At 38.9% G+C, this 20,958-nt stretch overlaps 1 protein-coding gene across 2 annotated transcripts in view; it reads left to right on the top strand.

Moving 5' to 3' along the window:
• The first annotated feature begins 4,713 nt into the window (after positions 1 to 4,713).
• LGSN (lengsin, lens protein with glutamine synthetase domain) overlaps positions 4,714 to 20,958 on the top strand; it is a 31,218-nt gene continuing 14,973 nt past the window's right edge. Inside the window, exons 1-2 of one of the 2 annotated variants that reach the window (XM_075923686.1) lie at positions 4,714 to 4,773; positions 13,164 to 13,716. In XM_075923686.1, the coding sequence (XP_075779801.1) occupies positions 4,744 to 4,773; positions 13,164 to 13,716 (583 nt within the window). In that variant the 5' untranslated portion in view covers positions 4,714 to 4,743. Of the gene's footprint in view, positions 4,774 to 13,163; positions 14,164 to 20,958 lie in introns of both variants that reach the window. The other variant, XM_075923685.1, reaches the window with a different exon arrangement.

The raw sequence follows: 20,958 nt of genomic DNA, 5'->3' as shown, positions 1-20,958 counted from the left end.
ACAAAGGGCTCTCTGCACAGGCTTTAATTTCACCACCATCCACTAACTGCCAACCCAAAGGGTAAAATCTGTCCTTCCCAACAAAGAAACACAGAAGACAGGATGTGCACAAGGCATTGCTAAAAAAGTCAACACATAAGTGGAGATTGAACCTTCACATTTGCTGCTTCAGAAGATCCCCTGGCAGCAGAAGTTGGGCTGGTAACACTGCTTAAAGGGACAGGGATTTGGGGGCAGGCACAGGACAGAACCAGTGCAGAACCTTATTCCATGAGGCTTCCTGCAGGAGCAGTGCACTGAAGGGAGAATTGAGGATGGGGCTAAACAGCCTGCCTCTGAATAGATTGCATGGTCTGAATATCACTGGGATTGTGGAGAGATACTTCATTCACTTCAATGAGGCCATGAAACAGCTCGATGGAAAGAATTCCTTTTCCTTGGCACCTGTAGATATTAAACCCTGAGTCTAGGCTAGGAGTTAGCTATCACTGCAATACAATATAATTATCTTGTTGCGCTGGACATTCTTAGTATAGGAAACACTGAGAAAATAAGAACATAAAGAAAGGCCATAATAAATCCATCAATCTAGTGGAATATCCTGTCCTCTGGCAGTGGCTAATGATTGAACAGGCAATCATTAAGTGAACCATCCGCTTTCATCCATTCCCAGTTTCTGGCAAATGGAGGCTACAGACCTTTGAGCATGGTGTTGAATCTTTGCCCATTCTGGCTAATATCCATTGAAAGACTTATTCTCCAGGAACTTGTCTAGTTTTGTTTTAATCAGTTATTTATTTTTAAGCGTGCCCATTGTAATATCGGAGGATAGAAAATCCAGTGAGCTTGATTCTTCCCTATTGTTTCATTTCATTAATTTATATGGATGTCCTTGAAAAAGTGCTTTGTTGTCAAGGCACATATATACTTTAAAGATGGGAACGTTAAATAGCAAAAGCAGCATCTCTTCAGAGACTGCCTATTCCCTTAAATTGATTACAATTGAACAACAGCTATTTCATTGTATTTTATTTAAAGCTCTTGTTTTCTTGACAGCTGTCAGCTAGAACACACAAACGAAAGCATTATACAATATTATAAAATGTAATTTGAGAATCCTGTTCAGTGTTATGTGCTATAAGTGTTATTTTAAAGGATTGGCTGCTGTATAAGAAGGAAGGAAAGTCAAACTCCATTTCTTTATTAATTCTTTCCATTCATCCTTTCAGTGTGGACTTCAAATTATTTCAAAATTAATTGGCCCTTTTCCGATTAATGTTAGTTATCTGATTCAATTTTCTAATGATTACTTGGAATAAGTGTGTCCATTGCTCTAATACCCAAATTCAACAATTAATGCTGCTGCCAGCTTTGCAGTATACATCATTTGAGCTATTAAATTTCTGTTTTGCTCAAATGAATTATATACAGGATTCAAATCAACAGCAAAATCTGATCTTTTTACCCATGATTTTCTATATAAGACTAATTCCTTCAGTGTATTTGATATCTTAATTTTATTTCAAGAGCAACAATCCAATCTGCTACCCAGAATCAGAAAGAAAAAAAGAAAAGAGCATTAAGACAGAGCTAATTTGTTTATTTCATATAAGAAACACTGGCATTTCTGTTGAAATAGTAATTTTGTAATTAGTGTTTTGAAACAGTATTTTTAATACTTCTAGCAAATATTTAAAAAGCTGTAAAAGGGACATTAACATCAACAGAAGTATTTCCATGACTCATTGTTTACTTATAAAGAAACTTTCCAAATACTGTATTAACCTGATTCATAACTGCCAGACCTAGAAATGGTCTACTGTCTCTTATTTTAGGTCAGAGTTGAGTGACAGGGAGTGGGAAGGGGAGAGAGGAGAACAAACTGTGAGCAAACAACAAGGGAAAATGTTAGGAATTCTTTCAGTTTGTCTTTATCCATAATGTTGTAAGTAACAGAGACAGCATTATGAAAGGGGCTTTAGAGCAGTGTTTCTTAAACTTTTTAAGACTGTGGAACACCAAACAATAATTTTTTGGGGGGTGGGGGAGAGGAGTTGTTGAGAAAAAAAGTCGCCTGCTCCTTTAAGGGCAGCCATTTTGAATTTTGTTGTTCTCTGGCACACTGGTGTGCCATGGAACACAGTTTAAGTTTAAGAAACACTGCTTTAGAGACTGCAGCCCGGGGCCCTGGACTAAGGGGAGACCCCTTTGGCCCAGAGTCCTGGATGCAGCCACTATATCCTTTGTGTGCTGTGGCTCTGCCTGGCATGGAGGGAGGGAGGGAGAGAAGCTTTGAGCACTGCTGTTTCCCCTCTTCTCCCCTGGGCTGGAGCCCCATGCATCTATGTTAGTGGTGCTCAGCTGTAGGCTCACCCTTCTTGCCGCCAGTGGGAGTGGTGGGGGAGCAGTGCCTTCAAGTGTAAGCCTGCATGGAACTATCTGTTCTTCCCTGGGAGTGGTGCCAGGTAAGTGCCCCAGTCCCCTGCCCCTCCCAGACTCCAACTCCCACCCCATTCCTGCACCCTATCCAGACCCCACCTCACAACCTATAGCCCACTTGTGCACTTTACATCCTGCTCAAAACCTGCACTTCCACTCCACTCCCCAGCAGTTCCCACCTGCACACTGTACCTCTCATTTTTTACCCACCCTGGAGCCTATGGAGCCCCACAAAATCTATTAGCCCTAGGCCCCCAGAATAGTTGCCTAGACATATGCAAGGAAATTAATGAATAGCATGTAATATATTTATCATGGTCCAGATCAGAGGCCTTTGCTTCAATATCTGAGCCAGACTCTCAGCTAGTGTAATCAGCCTAGTTCTACTGATATCAGTACACATCAACTAAGAACATTACCCTTCTCTTCTTTCCCCTTATCCAGCTATCTGAACAGGAAAACAAATAGTATTCATGGGAGAGGCTGTTGTACGTAAGACAATAGTCAATCCCTCTGATGCAGTTGAAATTATGGCACTAGAAAGCAGTGATCATGTTTGCAGGACTGGATCTTTTGTAAATGGAATGGGGCAGGGACACATGCATTTGTTCTTTTATGGTCCTGAGCACATGTAAAAACTTAAAGAAAGAAACAAACACCTGGGCTATGTCTACACTCGCGGCTTCTTGTGCCAGAAATATGCAAATGAGGCTAAGCATGGAATATCGCCACGCCTCATTTGCATACCTAATGAGCCACCATTTTCCCAGAAGAGGCTCTTGCATCAGAAGGAGCTGTCTACACTACCCCTTCTTGCACTATAAAAGCCCTCTTGCGAAATGCTGTTATTCCTGAAAATAATAAGCATAATGGCATTGTGCAAGAGGGGTTTTATAGTGCAAGAAGGGGCAGTGTAGACAGCTCTTTCTGATGCAAGAGCCTCTTCTGGGAAAATGGTGGCTCATTAAGTATGCAAATGAGTCTCGGCAATATTCCACGCTTAGCCTCATTTGCATATTTCTAGCACAAGAAGCCACGAGTGTAGACATAGCCCAATAGTTTCTTTTTGCTGTTAGGCAAGTATCTACAGCAGATCATCTATGTGTATTAAAAATATGGTAGTAATGTTTTCTGCCTGAAAAAGTGGTATCATGAACTAAAATAAAGGTTTACATATCTGGATCTAGAATGGAAAGAATTCCTACAATATTTTATGGCAAGGCTGTTTCTCTCTTGTTGGACTGTTGGAAAACTGTGGTGCATTAAAATGTTACTATAAAAGTTAGGGGAAGAATCCCATAAACTAGAGATTTATATCACCTGGTAATAAAATAAATGCACAATGCAAAAGACAATCTTTGAAAATGTCTTCTACATTTCTTCTATTTCACAGTAGGCACCTCCTATAAATCTAATCTGGAAAGTAATACTCACATAGCAAGAAACATTCTAGGAGAAAATAAATGCTTCTCCTAATAAAAGCTTGGCAAAAGAGACTGGATGAATAATTATTTGGTTATAGAATTCATGCAGCAAAAAGGACATGAAAAAAGAACAGCTAGAGACTTTGGCTAAGCCTGCAGCCAAATCATAGAGGGGCAGATTTTGCCTAATGTTGGCACTAGAAAGCAGTGCAGCTCTATCATTTGACTACATATGGGTTTCACTTTTCCTTAAAAAATGAATTGGGCTCTGAGCTGTGAATTCCACCACATCTCACAAGCTTAATAGGGCTAGGTAAGCACTTTATGGTAGTACTTGAAGGTGTAAACACATGCACACAGGGCAGAGCTCATGATCCCCATAAACAAGGGCTGCCATTAAATACCCTACAGTTACACTCTGTTCTTGCAATGAGCTTTTCCTTTCAAATTCCTGTCTTTGTGCCCCAACAACATATTGCTGTTACAATGTCCAGTAAAGGTTTTATTTCTAAGGAGCCTAACAATGGATTCTGTTCCAGAATAAAATAGTTCAATGCACAACAAAAACCTTTTGTGAGGAAAAAAGTTGAGCAAAACAGTTTTAAGCTCAGTTCTCTTTTGTTTTCAGGCAGTCAACTAGAAATGTGCACTTGTCAGTTTACTACTTTGACACTATTCCAGCAAACTGTACTCTTGAACATGACACATGCGGGTTTGCTTTTAATGGTTCATCATCTGCTATGGATTTCTGGGAAAAGAAACTCATAGAAATCCCATTCTAACTGACCTTTATTGTAGATGTACCTATAAATACTGGGTGCAATTTTATTACAAGGCTGTTACCATTTCTGATAGGGACTTGAAACAGAATGTTCTGGAGATGGACAAGGAGGAAGATCACGCTCATCAGGTAAGACATTGATTGTGAAAGGTTTCCACACAGATCTGTTGATACATAATACTTTCTTATTTCCAGCTTTCAAGAGCTGTGAGTGGAGCAACATCTTATCAGACTTTTAGTTCAAAGCTTTTGATCTATACACAGGGAACATGTTGTGCTCTGAATTAACAGCAGGTCAGGAAGCCACAGGAAGAGACAATAAAATATCTTGTACCATGCAATAAACCCTGCAAAACGTGCTATTGGAAATTAGATCTGTTTGTGGAAGCATCCTACATATTCCATTCTTTATCAGAAGCTCCTGAAACAGCAGGCTAATTTCTGATTCCATTTACACTGATATAAATCCAGAGTGACATCACTGATGTCAAAGCAGCTATTACAAATACGAACCTCACAGTTACAGGGGGCAGTTTCAGAATCAATGGCCTTCAGAAGCTAATCCAATAACTGCATGTTTAATGCAAAGCTTTAGTGTGGGAGTAAGACTATGGCAACAAATGAGGTATGTGAAAATAGAATGAAGATGTGAATTAAACTAATTGCCATGCTTTTTTCACAGGAAGTACATTAATAGATCTGGTGTCACAGCTAATACCGATGCACCCCCTTGGGATAAGGGTGGCACCTCTCTCAGCCCTCACGTCCCCCTTTTGCAGGGTACTGTAGTACTGTTTTGACGTGCAGGGTGCTGCCTCTCAGCTTCACGTCTCAGGGATGTGGTTCTCTCCTTGTAGGTGTGATTGCAGACTGAAATAAAGGGACAGGAAAACAAAAATAATCCTGCAAAACACATAAAACAATCTGAGCTCATCCCACTGTTCCTTGGAAAATAAAACGGTAAATAGTTTCTGAAGAGGGGGCTGGGTTTCTAACCTGCCCGCATGCCCTTGAGTAGCTGAGAGGTCCAGGCTGAGAACCTGGGCTCTAATGAAAAGCAAAGCAAAATCAAATTGATCTTTATACCTCTCAAGATAGTCCAGATGCTCATTTCTGTCTGGGATGGGTAACACATATTGTACCCCTCACAACAGAACTCAGGATCCTCGATCAATTCCCAGTTCCCCTAATTCCTGTGAAAGAATGTGTGTTTTGCTTTGGCATGATGTTGTACCCCAGAGAAGTGTTTCTCAGCCTTTTTTGTTATAAAGTACCCCTTTAAAAAAATTATAAGCACCCCCAGCACCTACAGTTTTCAGACACACAATTTTTTTTCTACCATTGCAACACATTTGTTTAAACAACTTAATTGTAGCCAGGTGGGTGATGACATTTTTGGGTGTAAAAAGTACAAAAATAATAAAGCGCTGTAAAACTTAAAACATAAATTCAATTTTCTTCAAATTTCATTTGTGTTGACGTACCCCTCAGACTTTTCTCAAGTACCCCTACTTTCAAGTAGGAATAAGAAATCCTCCGGAAAAGGGCTTATTTTCCGGAGAATCATGTCTAGACTGGCGCTTTTCTCCGGCTTATCCCCAAGCCGGAAAAAAGCGGCCGCCATGTAAATGCAAATGCCGCGGGGGATATTTAAATCCCCCGCAGATTTGCAATTGCGATGTGTCTCATTAGCATCCCTTTTCCGGAAAGGGATGCCAATGTAGACACAGCCTGTTTGTCTGCAAAGCGAATTCTTGAGAAATACATATTGAAGAATAGTCCCTTGCATGACCCATTTTTCAAGGGCCTTTTCACAATTGTTAATCAGTGAATCTTCTTCGTAAAAGTCCATCAGAGGGACCATGATGGTTGTAAAACCAGGAACAAATTGCCTGTACTAGTCATCTGGCTTAATGATTCGTCTTCCCTTATTCTTTGTAGAAGGAAAAGGACAAGCCACCAATGGCTGCACATGGTTAACTAGAGTACTAAATGGGTCCTCCTCCCATGTTATAACCCAATTAGTGGCTTCTTCATTCACCAGCTTGCATTAGGCTGGATTGTCCATGGATCTGCTTCCGCCAATGGTTGGAGAACAGCTCATATTTGTTGCTCAGGCTCATTCCAGCCTGATCACCTGCTCTGGTAATTATTGAAATATTGCAGGTTTATCATATAAGCTGAATGGAATTCTCCTGACCTGTAAGAGCATGAAGGGTATTCAGAAGGCTATTTTTTCTTGCAGTGTAGGTAAGACAAGGATCTGCAAAAATCCTTTTGTAAAATCTAAAGTACTGATATACCTGTAGTTTTCTGTGCTTATGTAGATTCACATAGTGGAGCCTAATCTCTGTTTGCCTCTTTGACAAATGGACCTTGTAGTCCACAAGGATGATCAACAAACAACTTGAAAAGGTTCTTGTTACCCAGCTAACAACTTAGATTTCATTCTCAGAAGCAATAAAATAGTGTCTGGTCCTCAGGTTAGAAGGTCAATAGGTGTGAACCCTGCTTGTGTGTTTATTGTTTCACCTACTAGTCCCCCAATAGGTTTACATGGGCAACCCCCCCCCCCACTTCCTGAAACCCTCTTTGAGTTGCATAACACAATGTTATTGATCACCTTTGGGCCCTGCTCTTCTCAAATCTTCCAGAACTAGTCTTTGTTAAGACTATGCCCATGTAACAGTGCAAAGAGAGAAAATCTGGTAGAAGCTTGTGATACCTCCCTTATAGCAAACAAAGGGGGTGGAAATAGCTGAAACATCCCATTTCAACATTCCCAGGCTGGAGAACTTAAATTTTTACATTTTGAAACAACTTTATTTCAATTTTTTACATTTTTATTATAATAATGCAAGCTAAAGATCAAATATTTTGATTTTGTTGAAAAGCAATGTTTTGATTGGTCCAAAACAAAAGGGTTTTTTTTCAGATGTGTCCTTTGCAGAGAATATTGAACAGTTCAGTTTTCATTCCACTTCAGAATGAAGAAAATTTCAAAACATTTCCATCATGCAACATAACTTTCATTCTCTACCCAGGCCTAATAAAAACTATGGTTTTTAAGTCTTAAATAAGTTAACAACTGAAACAATTTCATTATATGAAAGAAAGGGGGAACAAGCAAATGAGACAGACCAGAGTTAGTCAAATTCACTTTTGACCATGTGTATACTAGTAGTAAGTTTGCATTTTTTGTTGTTATTGTTGATAGTCCAACAGAGGGTGAATTAGATTACCTCATCTTAATTAGATGTGTGCTAGTACCTGCTAGAGTGACACCATTGTTTCTGTTTCCCTTTACCATGATACTGGATGCTTTTTGCAATTGTTTCACCATAATTGCTACTTCTTAAGTTACTTTATTTTCCCTCACCTTCCTCTCAAATGCCACATTAGACAGACAGCAGACAGGCAGACAGATAGATAGAAGCTCCTTCCTGTCTGTCTGTCTGTCTGTCTGTGTCTATCTATCTAATTTGCCAAAGCATTTTGATGGCATTTAGAAATCCTATGCTTGAACAGACTTACAGCAGATCAGGAAGCAAACAGAAAGCCGGAGGAAAATACAAATATTTGTTCCAACTTCCTAGTTTCTTTTCAGGAAAAAAAATCTTGACACAGTGCCTGAGATCTATTAGGCTATGTCTAGACTGCAAGCCTCTTTCGAAAGAGGCTTTTTCGAAAGATACTTTCGAAAAAGCCTCTTTCGAAAAAGAGCGTCTAGACTGCAAGTGGAACTTTCAAAAAAGCAAGCCGCTTTTTCGAAAGAAAGCAGTGAGTGAGTCTGGATGCTCTCTTTCTAAAAAGTCCTGTTGGCATTCAAGAACGCCTTTTTTCAAAAAGGCTTTTGAAAAAAGGCGTTCTTCCTCGTGAAATGAGGTTTACCGCCGTCAAAAGAAAAGCCGCGTTTTTTCGATTTAATTTCGAAAGAACGTGGCTGTAGTCTAGATGCAGGTGAAGTTTTTTCGAAAAAAGGCTACTTTTTTCGAAAAAACCCCTGAGTCTGGACACAGCCTTAGAGTGTTTGCACTGGGACCGTTAGTAGATATATATGTAGCCAGCAGTTTCCCTTGTGTCTGTTAATTGGAAGAGGTTATTTATTGCAGTATGGATTATAACTCGGTTGATGAAAATGTTTAGAGTGGCATTACTATGTGGATGGATGGTTTTCTCATACTGTCTATTTATTTGAAGTGATTCTGTTCTGTCTAGTGATCATAAATGTGGTTGTCATAAGAACAGAAAATATATGGTCCAAACTCTTGGTTAAGAACTGAAAGTTTATGGTCAGATTTCCTGGTTGCTGTTAGCATGACCACAATGGTTATATTCTGTGTATATACTTTTCAGAGATCAGCACTGTGGACATTATGATAACACTGAGTTCCACATCACCTTACATATCAAAGAGTAGATTAAAGTGTTTTTGAAATGGACAGCCTTGACCAGCATAGGAATGCAATAGGAAGCATAAATGAGAACAAATGCAGATGTTGTTAAGAATAAGATAATGGCTTCAAATTATTTCAGAAAATGAAGGCATGTGTAAAGACTGATTTTTAAAAAAGAAAGCACTTAGGGAAGACAATATTTTTATAATGCCAGGCTGTACCAAGGAAAAAAGAGTTTAACGTTACAGTAAATTCTTTAGAAATATTGTCATTTCTAGATGATTTCCTAGCTTGAGCTCTTTTTTGTTCCAAAGAAAACATTTCAATCTGTAGAACCCCCTTAGAAAGTTGGAAAAAACCTTTTTTTCCCCCAGTGATTTTGTGCCTTATCCTATCTGACAAACATTAGTCCCTCTTCTCCCCTAGTGAATCTCTATTGTTAATGGGAAACATTAAATGTATTTGGCTTTTCAGTCTGCATTAGTGTTTCCATCAGCAGCTGCAATGTTGGCACAATTCTAGGAACTGGATCTGTTTATTATTGGCGAGGAGGGTTAGGCTGAGCAGAAAGATAAGGATAACACAGAACATTGTATTTGCATGTCAACAACAAATATAGCAGTTTTTTTAACAGATTCATGTATAAATGGAAGTAAATATATATGTTAAATATAAAATAAGGAAAGTAAATCTTTTGTGCCAAATGCTCCCACTAACCACTTTTAATTGCACCTGGATGTTATAAGGAAACTGGTATAAAGACCTGACCACAGGTGTTATGTGCTTCTTGGCTTATATTCCTTAGAATGTTGGCAGACAGCTGAATACTGTAGTCACATCCATTTTGGGTTGCATTTAAAGGTTTTATTAAATAGAGCACAAGACAATAGTCTAAAGTGAGGATGAGAGAGGTTTGAAAGACTATTGTGAGGTCTGTTTTAGCAGAGGACAAATCACATCATCTTGGCCAGACAGAGCTGGACAAAGCTAAAATGAGCCATCGCTGCTAATCAAAGAGTAGTCAGGGATCCTTGATAAAAGGAAGCCATTAATCATCTTGGCAGAGGATGGGCAAATGCTACTGCTAATATGTGCTACACACAACAATTTCTATTATTCTAAATGTTTCCATCTGCCAATAAACATCTTGTCTTCTCTAGTTTAGCATCCAATTTGCTTCTGTCCAGAAAAAAAATGGAAGTGCAGAATATAAATTTGGTGAGTTTGAAGACTTAGACCCAAGTGTCTTCAGCATATCAATAAGCTCAAACTCAGAACATTTAATTTTTTTCTATTAGCTTTTTATATATACATTTAAGGTTGATTTAAGCATGCCAGGGAAGTTTGGCTTAATCATTCAGTTCAATATATACATTTAAAGCAAAAGGTGCTATATTGTCATATTTGTTGTTGTTTATGTAATAATAGTATAGTTTTATTTTGGGATAAGCTACCTTTTTTTTTCCCACTGAATGCTATGTATTTCTGCAGACTTGAATGTCATGTATGGTGTTGCATGTGTAAAATCCTGTATATATTAATGTAATTTTTAAAAAGCAAGCTACTTGCAAACTGTTGGCATTTAACTTTTTGTTGCTGCATGTTGTGGCTTTATCCTCATTTTCTGCTCTGACAGCCCTAAAACTACTTGTTCTCCAGAAGGCATCTTTAGAGAAAGGGAAATTATGTACCGTGTAATTCTCTTTCTTTGAAAATTTCATCTTGTAGGATTCTCACTCCTCCTGTTGATAAGGTTATTTTTCATGAGGCTTTTCTCTCACACGTTTTTTGGATCTTTCCCTGAGGTACATTTTTGATAATTTCAAATTTGTGTCTCATTCTGGATGCTTTATCCTTGCTAAGTAGGAGAAACTGAATAGAACATAAATTTCATAGAATTTAAGGTGAGATGGGACTATTAGTTCATTTGGTCTGACCTCCTATATGTCACAGGTAAATATTGCATAGCCCTGGTGTACACTAGTGAGGGTATGTCTACACTACCCCGCTAGTTCAAACTAGGAGGGTAATGTAGGCATACCGCACTTGCAAATGAAGCCCGGGATTTGAATTTCCCGGGCTTCATTTGCATAAGTGGGGCGCCGCCATTTTTAAAACCCCGCTGGTTCGAACCCCGTGCAGCGCGGCTACACGGGGCACGAACTAGGTAGTTCGAACTAGGCTTCCTAGTTCGAACTACCGTTACTCCTCGTGAAATGAACCAGCGGGGTTTTAAAAATGGCGGTGCCCCGCTTATGCAAATGAAGCCCGGGAAATTCAAATCCCGGGCTTCATTTGCAAGTGCGGTATGCCTACATTACCCTCCTAGTTTGAACTAGGAGGGTAGTGTAGACATACCCTGAGTTATTTGAAATAACTCCCCTTATTTCAAAATAACAAGTGGAGCATCTACACTACCAAGCCCATTCTTTCAAAATACAGTAATGGGCTTATTATTTCAAAATAATAATTCCTGCTTTCCAAGAGGAATAACATTTGTTTCAAAATAACTATTCCCCGGATTCATTCAAAGTAATTATTCCCCAGTGCTTCCTGGGGCTCTAAGTCAAGGCATCCTCATTATGGGAGTCTGCCTCAGACTTATTCTGAGGCTTCTTCGTAGTGTGGACTTGCTATTTCGAAATAGTTATTTCAGGAGTTATTATTTCAAAATAAGTTATTTTGAAATAATTTCCTAGTGTAGACATACCCATAATTAGCTCTAGATTGAGCCCAGTAACATAACGGCTACGTCTACATTGGTCCCTTTTCCGAAAGGGGCATGCTAATTTTCCAGGTCGTAATAGGGAAATCCGCGGGGGATTTAAATATCCCCCACGGCATTTAAATAAAAATGTCCGCCGCTTTTTTCCGGCTTGTAGAAAAGCCGGAAAAGAGCGTCTACACTGGCCCCGATCCTCCGGAAAAAAGCCCTTTTCCGGAGGATCTCTTATTCCTACTTTGAAGGTATTTTTTCCAACCCTCAAAAGCGGCGGACATTTTTATTTAAATGCCACGGGGGATATTTAAATCCCCCGCGGATTTCCCTATTACGACCTGGAAAATTAGCATGCCCCTTTCGGAAAAGGGGCCAATGTAGACGTAGCCAACCTGTATTTGGCTAAAGCATATCCCCTCAAAAATCCTGATTTGAAGACATCAAGAGATAGGTCACCTGCAGTGGTAGTTTGTACCAGTGGTTAAACCCTTAAAAATGTATGCCTTATTTCCAGTTTGAATTTGCTTTGAGCTACTGGTTCTTGTTTGCCTTTTTCAGCTAGATTAAAGAGCCTTTTAATACCTGGTATTTTCTCCCTCTGAAGATATTTACACACTAATCTAGTCACCTTTCAATATTCCTTTCAGTAAACTGAACAGTTCTTTCAATCTGTCACTGTAAGGTATTTTTTCCAACCCTCAAATAATTTTGGGGGCGCTTTCCTGAACACATTTCAGTTTTCCACATCCTTTTTAAAATGGGGACAACAGAACTGTACCCAGTATTCCAAAGTTGATCTCACCATCAAAACTACACAGATAAAATCACCTATCTACTCCTACAGGATCACTTTAACTCCGTTTGCCACAGCATCAAATCGGGTTCTCATGTTCTGTTGGTTGTGCAGTTTGACTCCTAAATCCTTTGCACATTCACTTCTTTCCCAGATACAGTTTCCAATTCTGTACTTATGGTCTACATTTATTGTTCCTGGGTGTATTCATTTAGCATTTGGCTGTATTAAAAAAACATTTTTCTCATATTTAAAAAGCAGCTATACTTTGCAAGGGGTTGCACACACTAGGCAGCAGGGAATCTAGGTTGTGGTGAACCCTTTTAAACCTGCCTCGATAGTCAAAATACCTGAAGAATAGGGACCTGAACCAGTCTTGCTCTAAAAGGAACTAAAACCCCAAAATGAGAATCCTTCAAGAGGATAACATCAGTGCAGCCAAATGATTTGGTAAGCAATTTCCCACACAGAACTCTTTTTCAGCAAGAAACAATAGAATTCCCTTATGATAATAAAATACAGTTGTTGAAGCTACTCCCTGTCTTGTGTTACTCGAGCTTTATTTCATTCATGTGTATTATTTGGCTGTATATTTTGTTGATGATTACAGAACACAGTTGGAAATGACAATGATGAAGCTGATGGCAGCAGTATATGTGGTTTAAGAAGAACAAGAGGAGTCAAAGTCACTGCAAAACACCATCTCCCACTAGAATGTGAGAAAATGGAGATCTCCAATCAGACAAAAACCTCTGAACATTCTTACCTGCAAAGAGCAACTGGTCAGATAGAACCACCTGCAAATCCATCCCTTCAAAAATCATCTAATTTCCCTAATATGCAAGGTCCAATGGGTGAGGGAAATGGGAGCTTCCCTAGGGAAGTCAACATGAAAGAGGACATATTAAAGAAAACAGAAGGAGTCCACAAGAATGATGAAGGCAGAAGAGTGGTAGAAAGAAAGGTGGAGAAGCCTGAGGAAATACAGACATCAAGCAATGGGAATCAGCCTTTAGGAATGGAGCCTGAAAGCAAAGGAGGAAAATCTGGGAGTTCAGATACAGCAAGCAGAGAAGATAAATCTGGGGTGACAGAGACAGCAAGCAATGAGGATAAATGTAGGGGAACAGAAGATGAAGATGCAACAGAGAAAGAGAATAAAGGTAATACGTTAGCAACCCAGGAAAAAAGCACTGAAGAATCTTTCATGCTGGGGTCTGGAGTTTCAAAACAAACATGGCAAGAGCTGAAAAACCTACTCAGAAACACTCCTTTGCTTGGTAACAGGGCCAAATACACTGCCAAGCCCAGTAGAACTTCTTCCCATACACATGTGCCAAAACCCAATGAAAAAGCAGACAACAAACATGGCAGATCCTTTGAATCTTTTTTACTTCATTTTGGAGGGGAGAGTCAAAAGCTCCTCTACATAGACAATTATGTAGAAGGGCTGCAAAACAAGCCCCTCTTGGTTCACAGCTTTGGTGAGTCTGATCAGCAACAATCAGAAGGCAGTAACATGGAATATTCCAATAGGAGACAACCAACAGCTTATAAAAACACAGGCAGCACTCCAGGAATTAAATTCGACCCTTCTCCTGACCAGACGGGTAAGAAGTTAAACTACTGTACTGCTCAGGAACACAATTAAATTATTTTAACCTCCCCAAATTCCTTGTCAGCATTAATATTGAACAATTGGCATTAGCCGTTACTGTACATGTAACTGGACCTGATCAAATGTTGTATGGCACTTCTGGCCTGCTTTTTATATAGGAAAGTGTTTACAAACCCTGCCTGTCTACCAGAAACTGCCATTTACAAGCGGTCATTTCTTGTTCACTAAAAATTGAAATATTTTCTTGAGCAGAGACTACATTTCCCATAGGCTTGCTGGCTACTGGAAAGCCTTCAGTTTCTTGACATTTCCTTTTTCATTAACATTTCCTGCGGTGACAATTGCTCCTATGTAGGGATGATGTTTTCAATTATTAGTCCTAAGAGGCCTAGAAGGCCAATACATCTAATGTGAAGAATGGACTAAGAAAAGCAAATGAAGCAGAGAGCTTACTCATATCTTAGTGTTGTTCAATAAGACTATTTGGGAAGTGTTTGCAAAGCCAGTTCATTACTACTAATAGACTGTGGCTTCTTTGAAGGAATAAAAATTAAACTGGTGGATCAGTAAACAGAAAGTTAGCATTGACTCTATTGGTGTAATGACTTTGAACATGTTAGCTGTGATCCTGGGAAGTGGTCAGTCGTACAAACAATATTGTTAGTGAGCATTGTTAGGTGCCAGACTAAAAAGCATGTATGATGATGGTTCTCAGATAGCTTCGCTAACTTGCAAGGGCAAATAATTTCCATCTATAATATTCTTTAACCGATGTTAGAAAACATTATCACCCTTTCCAAAATTTGATATTCTAGATCCACGGGTTAATATGTGACTCATTATAAGGCTATCTAGCATTTTAAAAATTCTGCTTTCTTAGACGTAGAGAATTTGCTAAAGATGCACTGACAGGCAATTTTGCAGATGCCAAACAATTCAATCCATGGGAAAAAATCTGGTAGACATACTGTAATCATTCAAGTTACATTTTGAACAAGACAGGACATTTGGATGCATGAATAGTTCTACACTGCTACTCTTACCTAGAAGCAATTAAATTCTAAAAGGTAATCTTTTAAAGAGAGGATACTTTACAAGTATAGAACAATGAAAAAATACACTATGGTCAGCTTTCATTGTAATCATGTTTAATGTATGAGATCAGTAGACAGGCAAGTGGATTTTTTCTGCATAGACTTCATCTTCTTTACCTTCTAGATCATTTTAAATATTTGCATGTATTAAAGGCCAGTGGAATTCTTATCAAGATTTTCAGATTGCTGCAATTTTCCACTTAATTCACAAAGCCAGTTTCTAAACTGTAAAATGAAAATAGGAATAATTTCTTCAGCCTTCCATTAGTCCTTTTTGCTTCATAAATGTGTGCTATTTTATACTCCAGTTGACCAGCTAAATCATTGAATGCCATGTGGCTGTAGCTGTGTTGGTCCCACGATATTAAAGATACAAAGTGGGGAGGTAATATCTTATATTGGATCAACTTCTATTGGTGAGAGAAACCAGCTTTTGAGCTTACACAGGCCAGGTCTGAAGAAGAGCTGTGTGAAAGATCAAAAGCTTGTCCAATACAAGGTATTTCTTCACTCACCTTGCCTCATCTACATCATCGACCATTTGGTAAATTATAGTTCAAAACCTAGGTAGGGATCTATAAGGAAATGGAGATCTTGTTTTGCCAATTGTCAAATTCACCTGTATTTAAAAATATAACTCAGAACTCTTGAGAGTCCATTTGCCTTTGGGGAAGCCTAAGTTCTATGTTCCTGTGTATTTTTTTGTGCATTTGCAAGGTACAAAATAGAGATGGGACAAGAATTATTTTTAAAATAATGTGTTTTCTTTGCATTGTTTTAGCTTAGTTAGAAATACATAGTTTGAAATTTGATTTTCATTGAAAAATAGCAGCTTAAGATAAGGGGAAAAAGTTTTACAATATCAGAAAAAAATTAACAAAATCCAAAATATTACCGTTTTCTTGCTCTCACAAAATATTACCGTTTTCTTACTCTTACAAAATATTCATAATGAATTAAATTCTGCTGCCTTTACTCAGTACTAAAACAATATTCTGTTGGTGCCAGCTTATTATTCTGGGAGTTTTCTCAGCTTAAAGAGTATTAGATTTATCCCAAATGTTTTCTTTTACAATTAAAATATTATTTATTTTGAATATGTTTATCTAAGAACCAAATCCTTAGATCTGAACACAAATTTTTGGGAGAGGGGGTTAAATGCAAACCAATATTTAAATCCATATTTTGCAAATGTTCCATGTACTCAAAAGTAGTCAAATCAAAAGATCCAATTCAAAAAGTTCCCAAATTTTGGGGTGTTAAAATTAAGGTATGAAACAAATTGTGTCTTCTGTCCACCTCTAATTTCTTAAGGCAGAGTCAGACTTACTAGGTAATGTAAATACTATTACATATCCCTAGCCTTCTAAGAAGCAATTGTTGCAATGCTATCACAACACACACTTGGAACTTCATGACAAGAATAAAGATAGAACTTAGATTGTACTGTTCTAAAAGCACAGAGTTCAATCACTTGAATAAAGGAGAATCTCCTTCAGCAGTCAGCAGCATGGAGCTTGTAACACACAGATAAGAAACTCTTATTCCATTAAGTAAAAAGGCAGAGACACATCCAGACTAGTTACTTCACCTTCTAAATATATAACTCTCAAAAAAGTTCATCCTTCCCTTTCATATTTTTCAAATTGAATGATAAAGCTGTCTCCTTGTTGTCCTGCTCACATTCATTTGTTTTAGGACTTCACTCCCCCCAAATCAGAACTGAGACAACAGAAGAGTTCTCAGATTCACAGTCAATTGGGGGGGGGGGGGGGGGAGGGGGGGAGGGGAGAGGAGTCCTTTGACCTAAAAATGAAGCAAGATGTTTCAGACAGCTAGAGATATTATTCCTTGAGTACTGTCAGTTAGACCAGCTCTGAAACTACAGTTCCTTGAAATCAGTGCATCACTGTAGAAGCATGGAAGATACCAAGTGCTGGCAATTATGCAAACATTTTTATTTCCATAAGCTTATGCATTTTCAGAAGCACCTAAGATAATATATAAGATGATAGCATGCACTTCCATAAACAGTGTTCACTCCAAGCCATACATCAGTAATCAAAAGCTACCTAGGCTTTTTCACATCTGCTGGGGAAATTGGTAGAAAGAAAGGTCTCTGACGGTGCGGAGATGAAGTTTATTTAATGTATACAATATAGTATATAACCAGTCCATAGTCAATAGTAGTCTGGAACATAATATGACCATTTCCTTTCATTCGTCTTGCTTTAAAATATTTATTAATATTGACAAGTTGTGGACCAAATTTGGAATTCCTTACTCAGTTTTTCAGTCCTTGTTTTGGTGCCACTCCCATGGATCTCACACATACACACACACACACCCTAAAAATGCAGAAAGGGAAAAAGCAGTGTGGTCTCCAATTCCTTTTCAGAGACATTTCCTGTTCTTTTCTGTGAACACGTTGTAAGATCTGGATGGGGGTTTGATAGGCCTCTTGGGTAAAGGATGTTTTAGAGAGGAACAATTGGTGGAGGCATTAGAGGTGAAGTAACAACCTCAAAAATAAGAGTGAATAATGACATAAAGCAGATTAATGTGTGCCTTTAGGCTGGGGGTGAAGCAGGTGAGGGTAGAATGGAACATAGAGAGTTATTATAGGTGGAAGCAAGATTGGAAGCAAAGACATGATGGATAAATTTGACCTGGAAGGTGCAAGGGGAAGCCATTGTTTGGCATACTCATAAATTTATATTTGTATAGCTACTTACAAGCCTCAGGATTCCAAAACAGTTCATAAATTGTAGAGTTAGGCTAGAAGTGGAAATGCAGCCTTGTAGCAGATACAAGTGGGTATTTCAGCAATACTGAAAAGGTTTATAATTCACAAAGGATTACAAATCCACTAGACTAAGTGAATATTGACACTACTTCAGTGTCAGATCTCAATCACATCCAAATGTCCAGGTAGTTTAATCAGTATGATTCTGCTATATGCAGGTCATTGGAGGAGGCGGAACAAAGGAAGCCCATACAAGGGGGATGAGCTCCAACTGTCATGAAACACAGCTTTGTGGGGATTCCCTGGCTTTGTCTACACTGCAACGCTATTTCAGGATACCAGAGTATCCCAAAATAGCTATCCCGTGTCTTCACAGCAAGCCTGTTATTTCGGGCTTGCTATTCCAATGTCCCTGTAAACCTCATTCTATGAGGAGTAAGGGACATTTTGGAATAGTGCTTCATTTTGAAATTTGGCACTGTATAGACAGCGCCAAATTACAAAATAAGCTATTTCGAAATAGCATTGAAAAAAGATACACAATTTGCATAGCTCAAATTGCGTATCTTTTTTTGAGATATGGTGCAGTGTAGATGCACCCTTCCTTATGTCTCAGTAGGAAGGGGTCTTAAGAATAAGTCATGAGAGGGTCAGTGATTACTATGTAAATCACATAAAAGCGAGTCAGAGGAATCAGTGCAGTATCAGACAAGGCCATATGCTGGTGACTCAACCCTCCTAACATTTCAAATGACTAAAGCAGGCCACAACTGGTCACTGCTCTGCTGCAGCTGAATGCCCTAGTACCTTACCCATCAAATCTGTGCCATGCTCCAGCCTCACTTTCCAGCCTGGCCCTCCCAGATGTGTCTGTCATTATCCCTGAGCTCCTCTATAGCCAGGAGGCATGCCTAGGAGCTGCTAAAGCCTTTGCCCTCCCTAGTTCCGCCCCTGCCAATGGGGTCCACAGTTTGTAATGTGTGCACAACTGTAAGTGCCACTAAATGTGGGAAAATTTCAATTTCAGCCAGGAAAGAGGGGCCAAAGCAGGTCGGTCCCATGAAACTTGTTGAGCGGTATGATAGTTTGGGGGAGAATGCCATCCTTATGATTACCAGGAACCTCTTCAGTGTTCAGCCTGTTTTAGATGAGCAGTGTGCTAGGAGCAGGCTTTCGCCCCATACACCAAACTTCCCACATAGTGCTTGCTCCTCTAAAATCACATTCAGGTCAGTGATATCGTGCATGAGTACATGTAATCCATACTCTGTCCCATGTAGTGGCACTTAGACCACTTACAGCAAGAGCTAAGAATGAGTGAGCTCTACAACCTAAGAAGCCAGGCAACCGGCTTTATAACTCAAGCTTTAGTGGCTCTTGTGCTAAGCTCCAGATGTCCCTGGTTCAAATTTGCCTGCAGGTAGTTACATGCAGACTCTGGGTTTGGCCTGTAAGACAAATGGATCCCAAACAAACCAGGTTTTTGACCCTGTTGTGCTTTTACAGGCACCACAATGAGAATGTATAGCTGTGTGTATGACCAGTACTGGATTGTTAGTGGTTTTTGAGGCATTCTTAAAGGACAAGAGTGCTATTCCTCATCCTATGCCATGTATGCTTAAAAACCCACTCACTTCAGTGGAAATTTGGGGAGCACAAAGAAAGGAGGATTGACCTGTTCATACAATTATGTAAAAATGCTCTAAAACTGTTGTCCCAAGTAATTAAAAAAACCTTAAATTTACTAATAGTTCTCCACTAAGTTTTCATTTCAATGAAAATTATGTACAAAACATGATGACTGAATACATGAATTATTAAAGAATTGAGTGTCCGTTTCACAAATGTTTTTTCTTCCTTAATATATGACCTTATATTAAGTAATTTATGTCTATGTATGAAACTAAGACACAAATTACTCACAAAGACTGCTATCCAGTACTTAAATTAAAGACTGAAATATGAAAACAAGTCATTACCAAACTATCTTGCTCAAGCAGTTTTGCCATTCATTTCAATTGAAGCTGGAACTTTGTTGGTTAAAAAAGTCCTGGCCAACCCTCCCTTCCTCCCTCCTACATTCATATATAGCTTGAAAGTACTGATAATAACGATTCTACTAAGCATGGTTGGGCAGCCACAGAGAGGTTGTTCTGGGAACTTTGTGGGTCTCTTGCCATTCTTTTGGCATATCTCCTTCTTACTGTAAGGATCCTCAAGACTATATTCTTGGCCCACTTTTCTTCTCTCTCCATTCTGTGTTCTTATCTATGACACGGCTTCCCTGTATTGACAATTTAGAAATCCTACCACTGGATTCCTGGCATCTCACTTCAACCAATCTATATCTTTGCCTTTATCACTGACATCTCTTCTTGAGTGTCTTGCTGACATCTTTAATTCAACATGGTCAAAACTAAGTTTCTCTTTGTTGAAGAAACCATTATACTCCTTACATGTAGAATAGTAATAGAAATGTAGCCGTGTTAGTCTGGTGTAGCTGAAGCAAAATACAGGACTATGTAGCACTTTAAAGACAAACAAGATGGTTTATTAGATGATGAGCTTTCGTGGGCCAGACCCACTTCCTCAGATCAAGTAGTGGAAGAAAACAGTCACAACCATATATACCATGGTATATATGGTTGTGACTATTTTCTTCCACTACTTGATCTGAGGAAGTGGGTCTGGCCCACGAAAGCTCATCATCTAATAAACCATCTTGTTTGTCTTTAAAGTGCTACATAGTCCTGTATTTTGCTTCATTATACTCCTTGTCACTCAGTCCCTTATCTTTGTCCCTCCAGTTCAGGCTACACACAAATTCTGTCACTTCTTCCTTTACACTGTCCTTAAGGTTTGAGCCTATCTTTCAGTTTAGACAGCAAAAACTCTGATCTATATGGTACTATGCTATAGTGTAATCTCTTGATCCTTCATACCATTA

Source organism: Pelodiscus sinensis, chromosome 3, assembly GCF_049634645.1.
Source record: "Pelodiscus sinensis isolate JC-2024 chromosome 3, ASM4963464v1, whole genome shotgun sequence".
In the NCBI taxonomy this organism is placed as follows: Eukaryota; Metazoa; Chordata; order Testudines; family Trionychidae; genus Pelodiscus; species Pelodiscus sinensis.
Note: the sequence above shows the minus strand (reverse complement) of the source record. Positions and strands in the feature narration are given on the sequence as shown.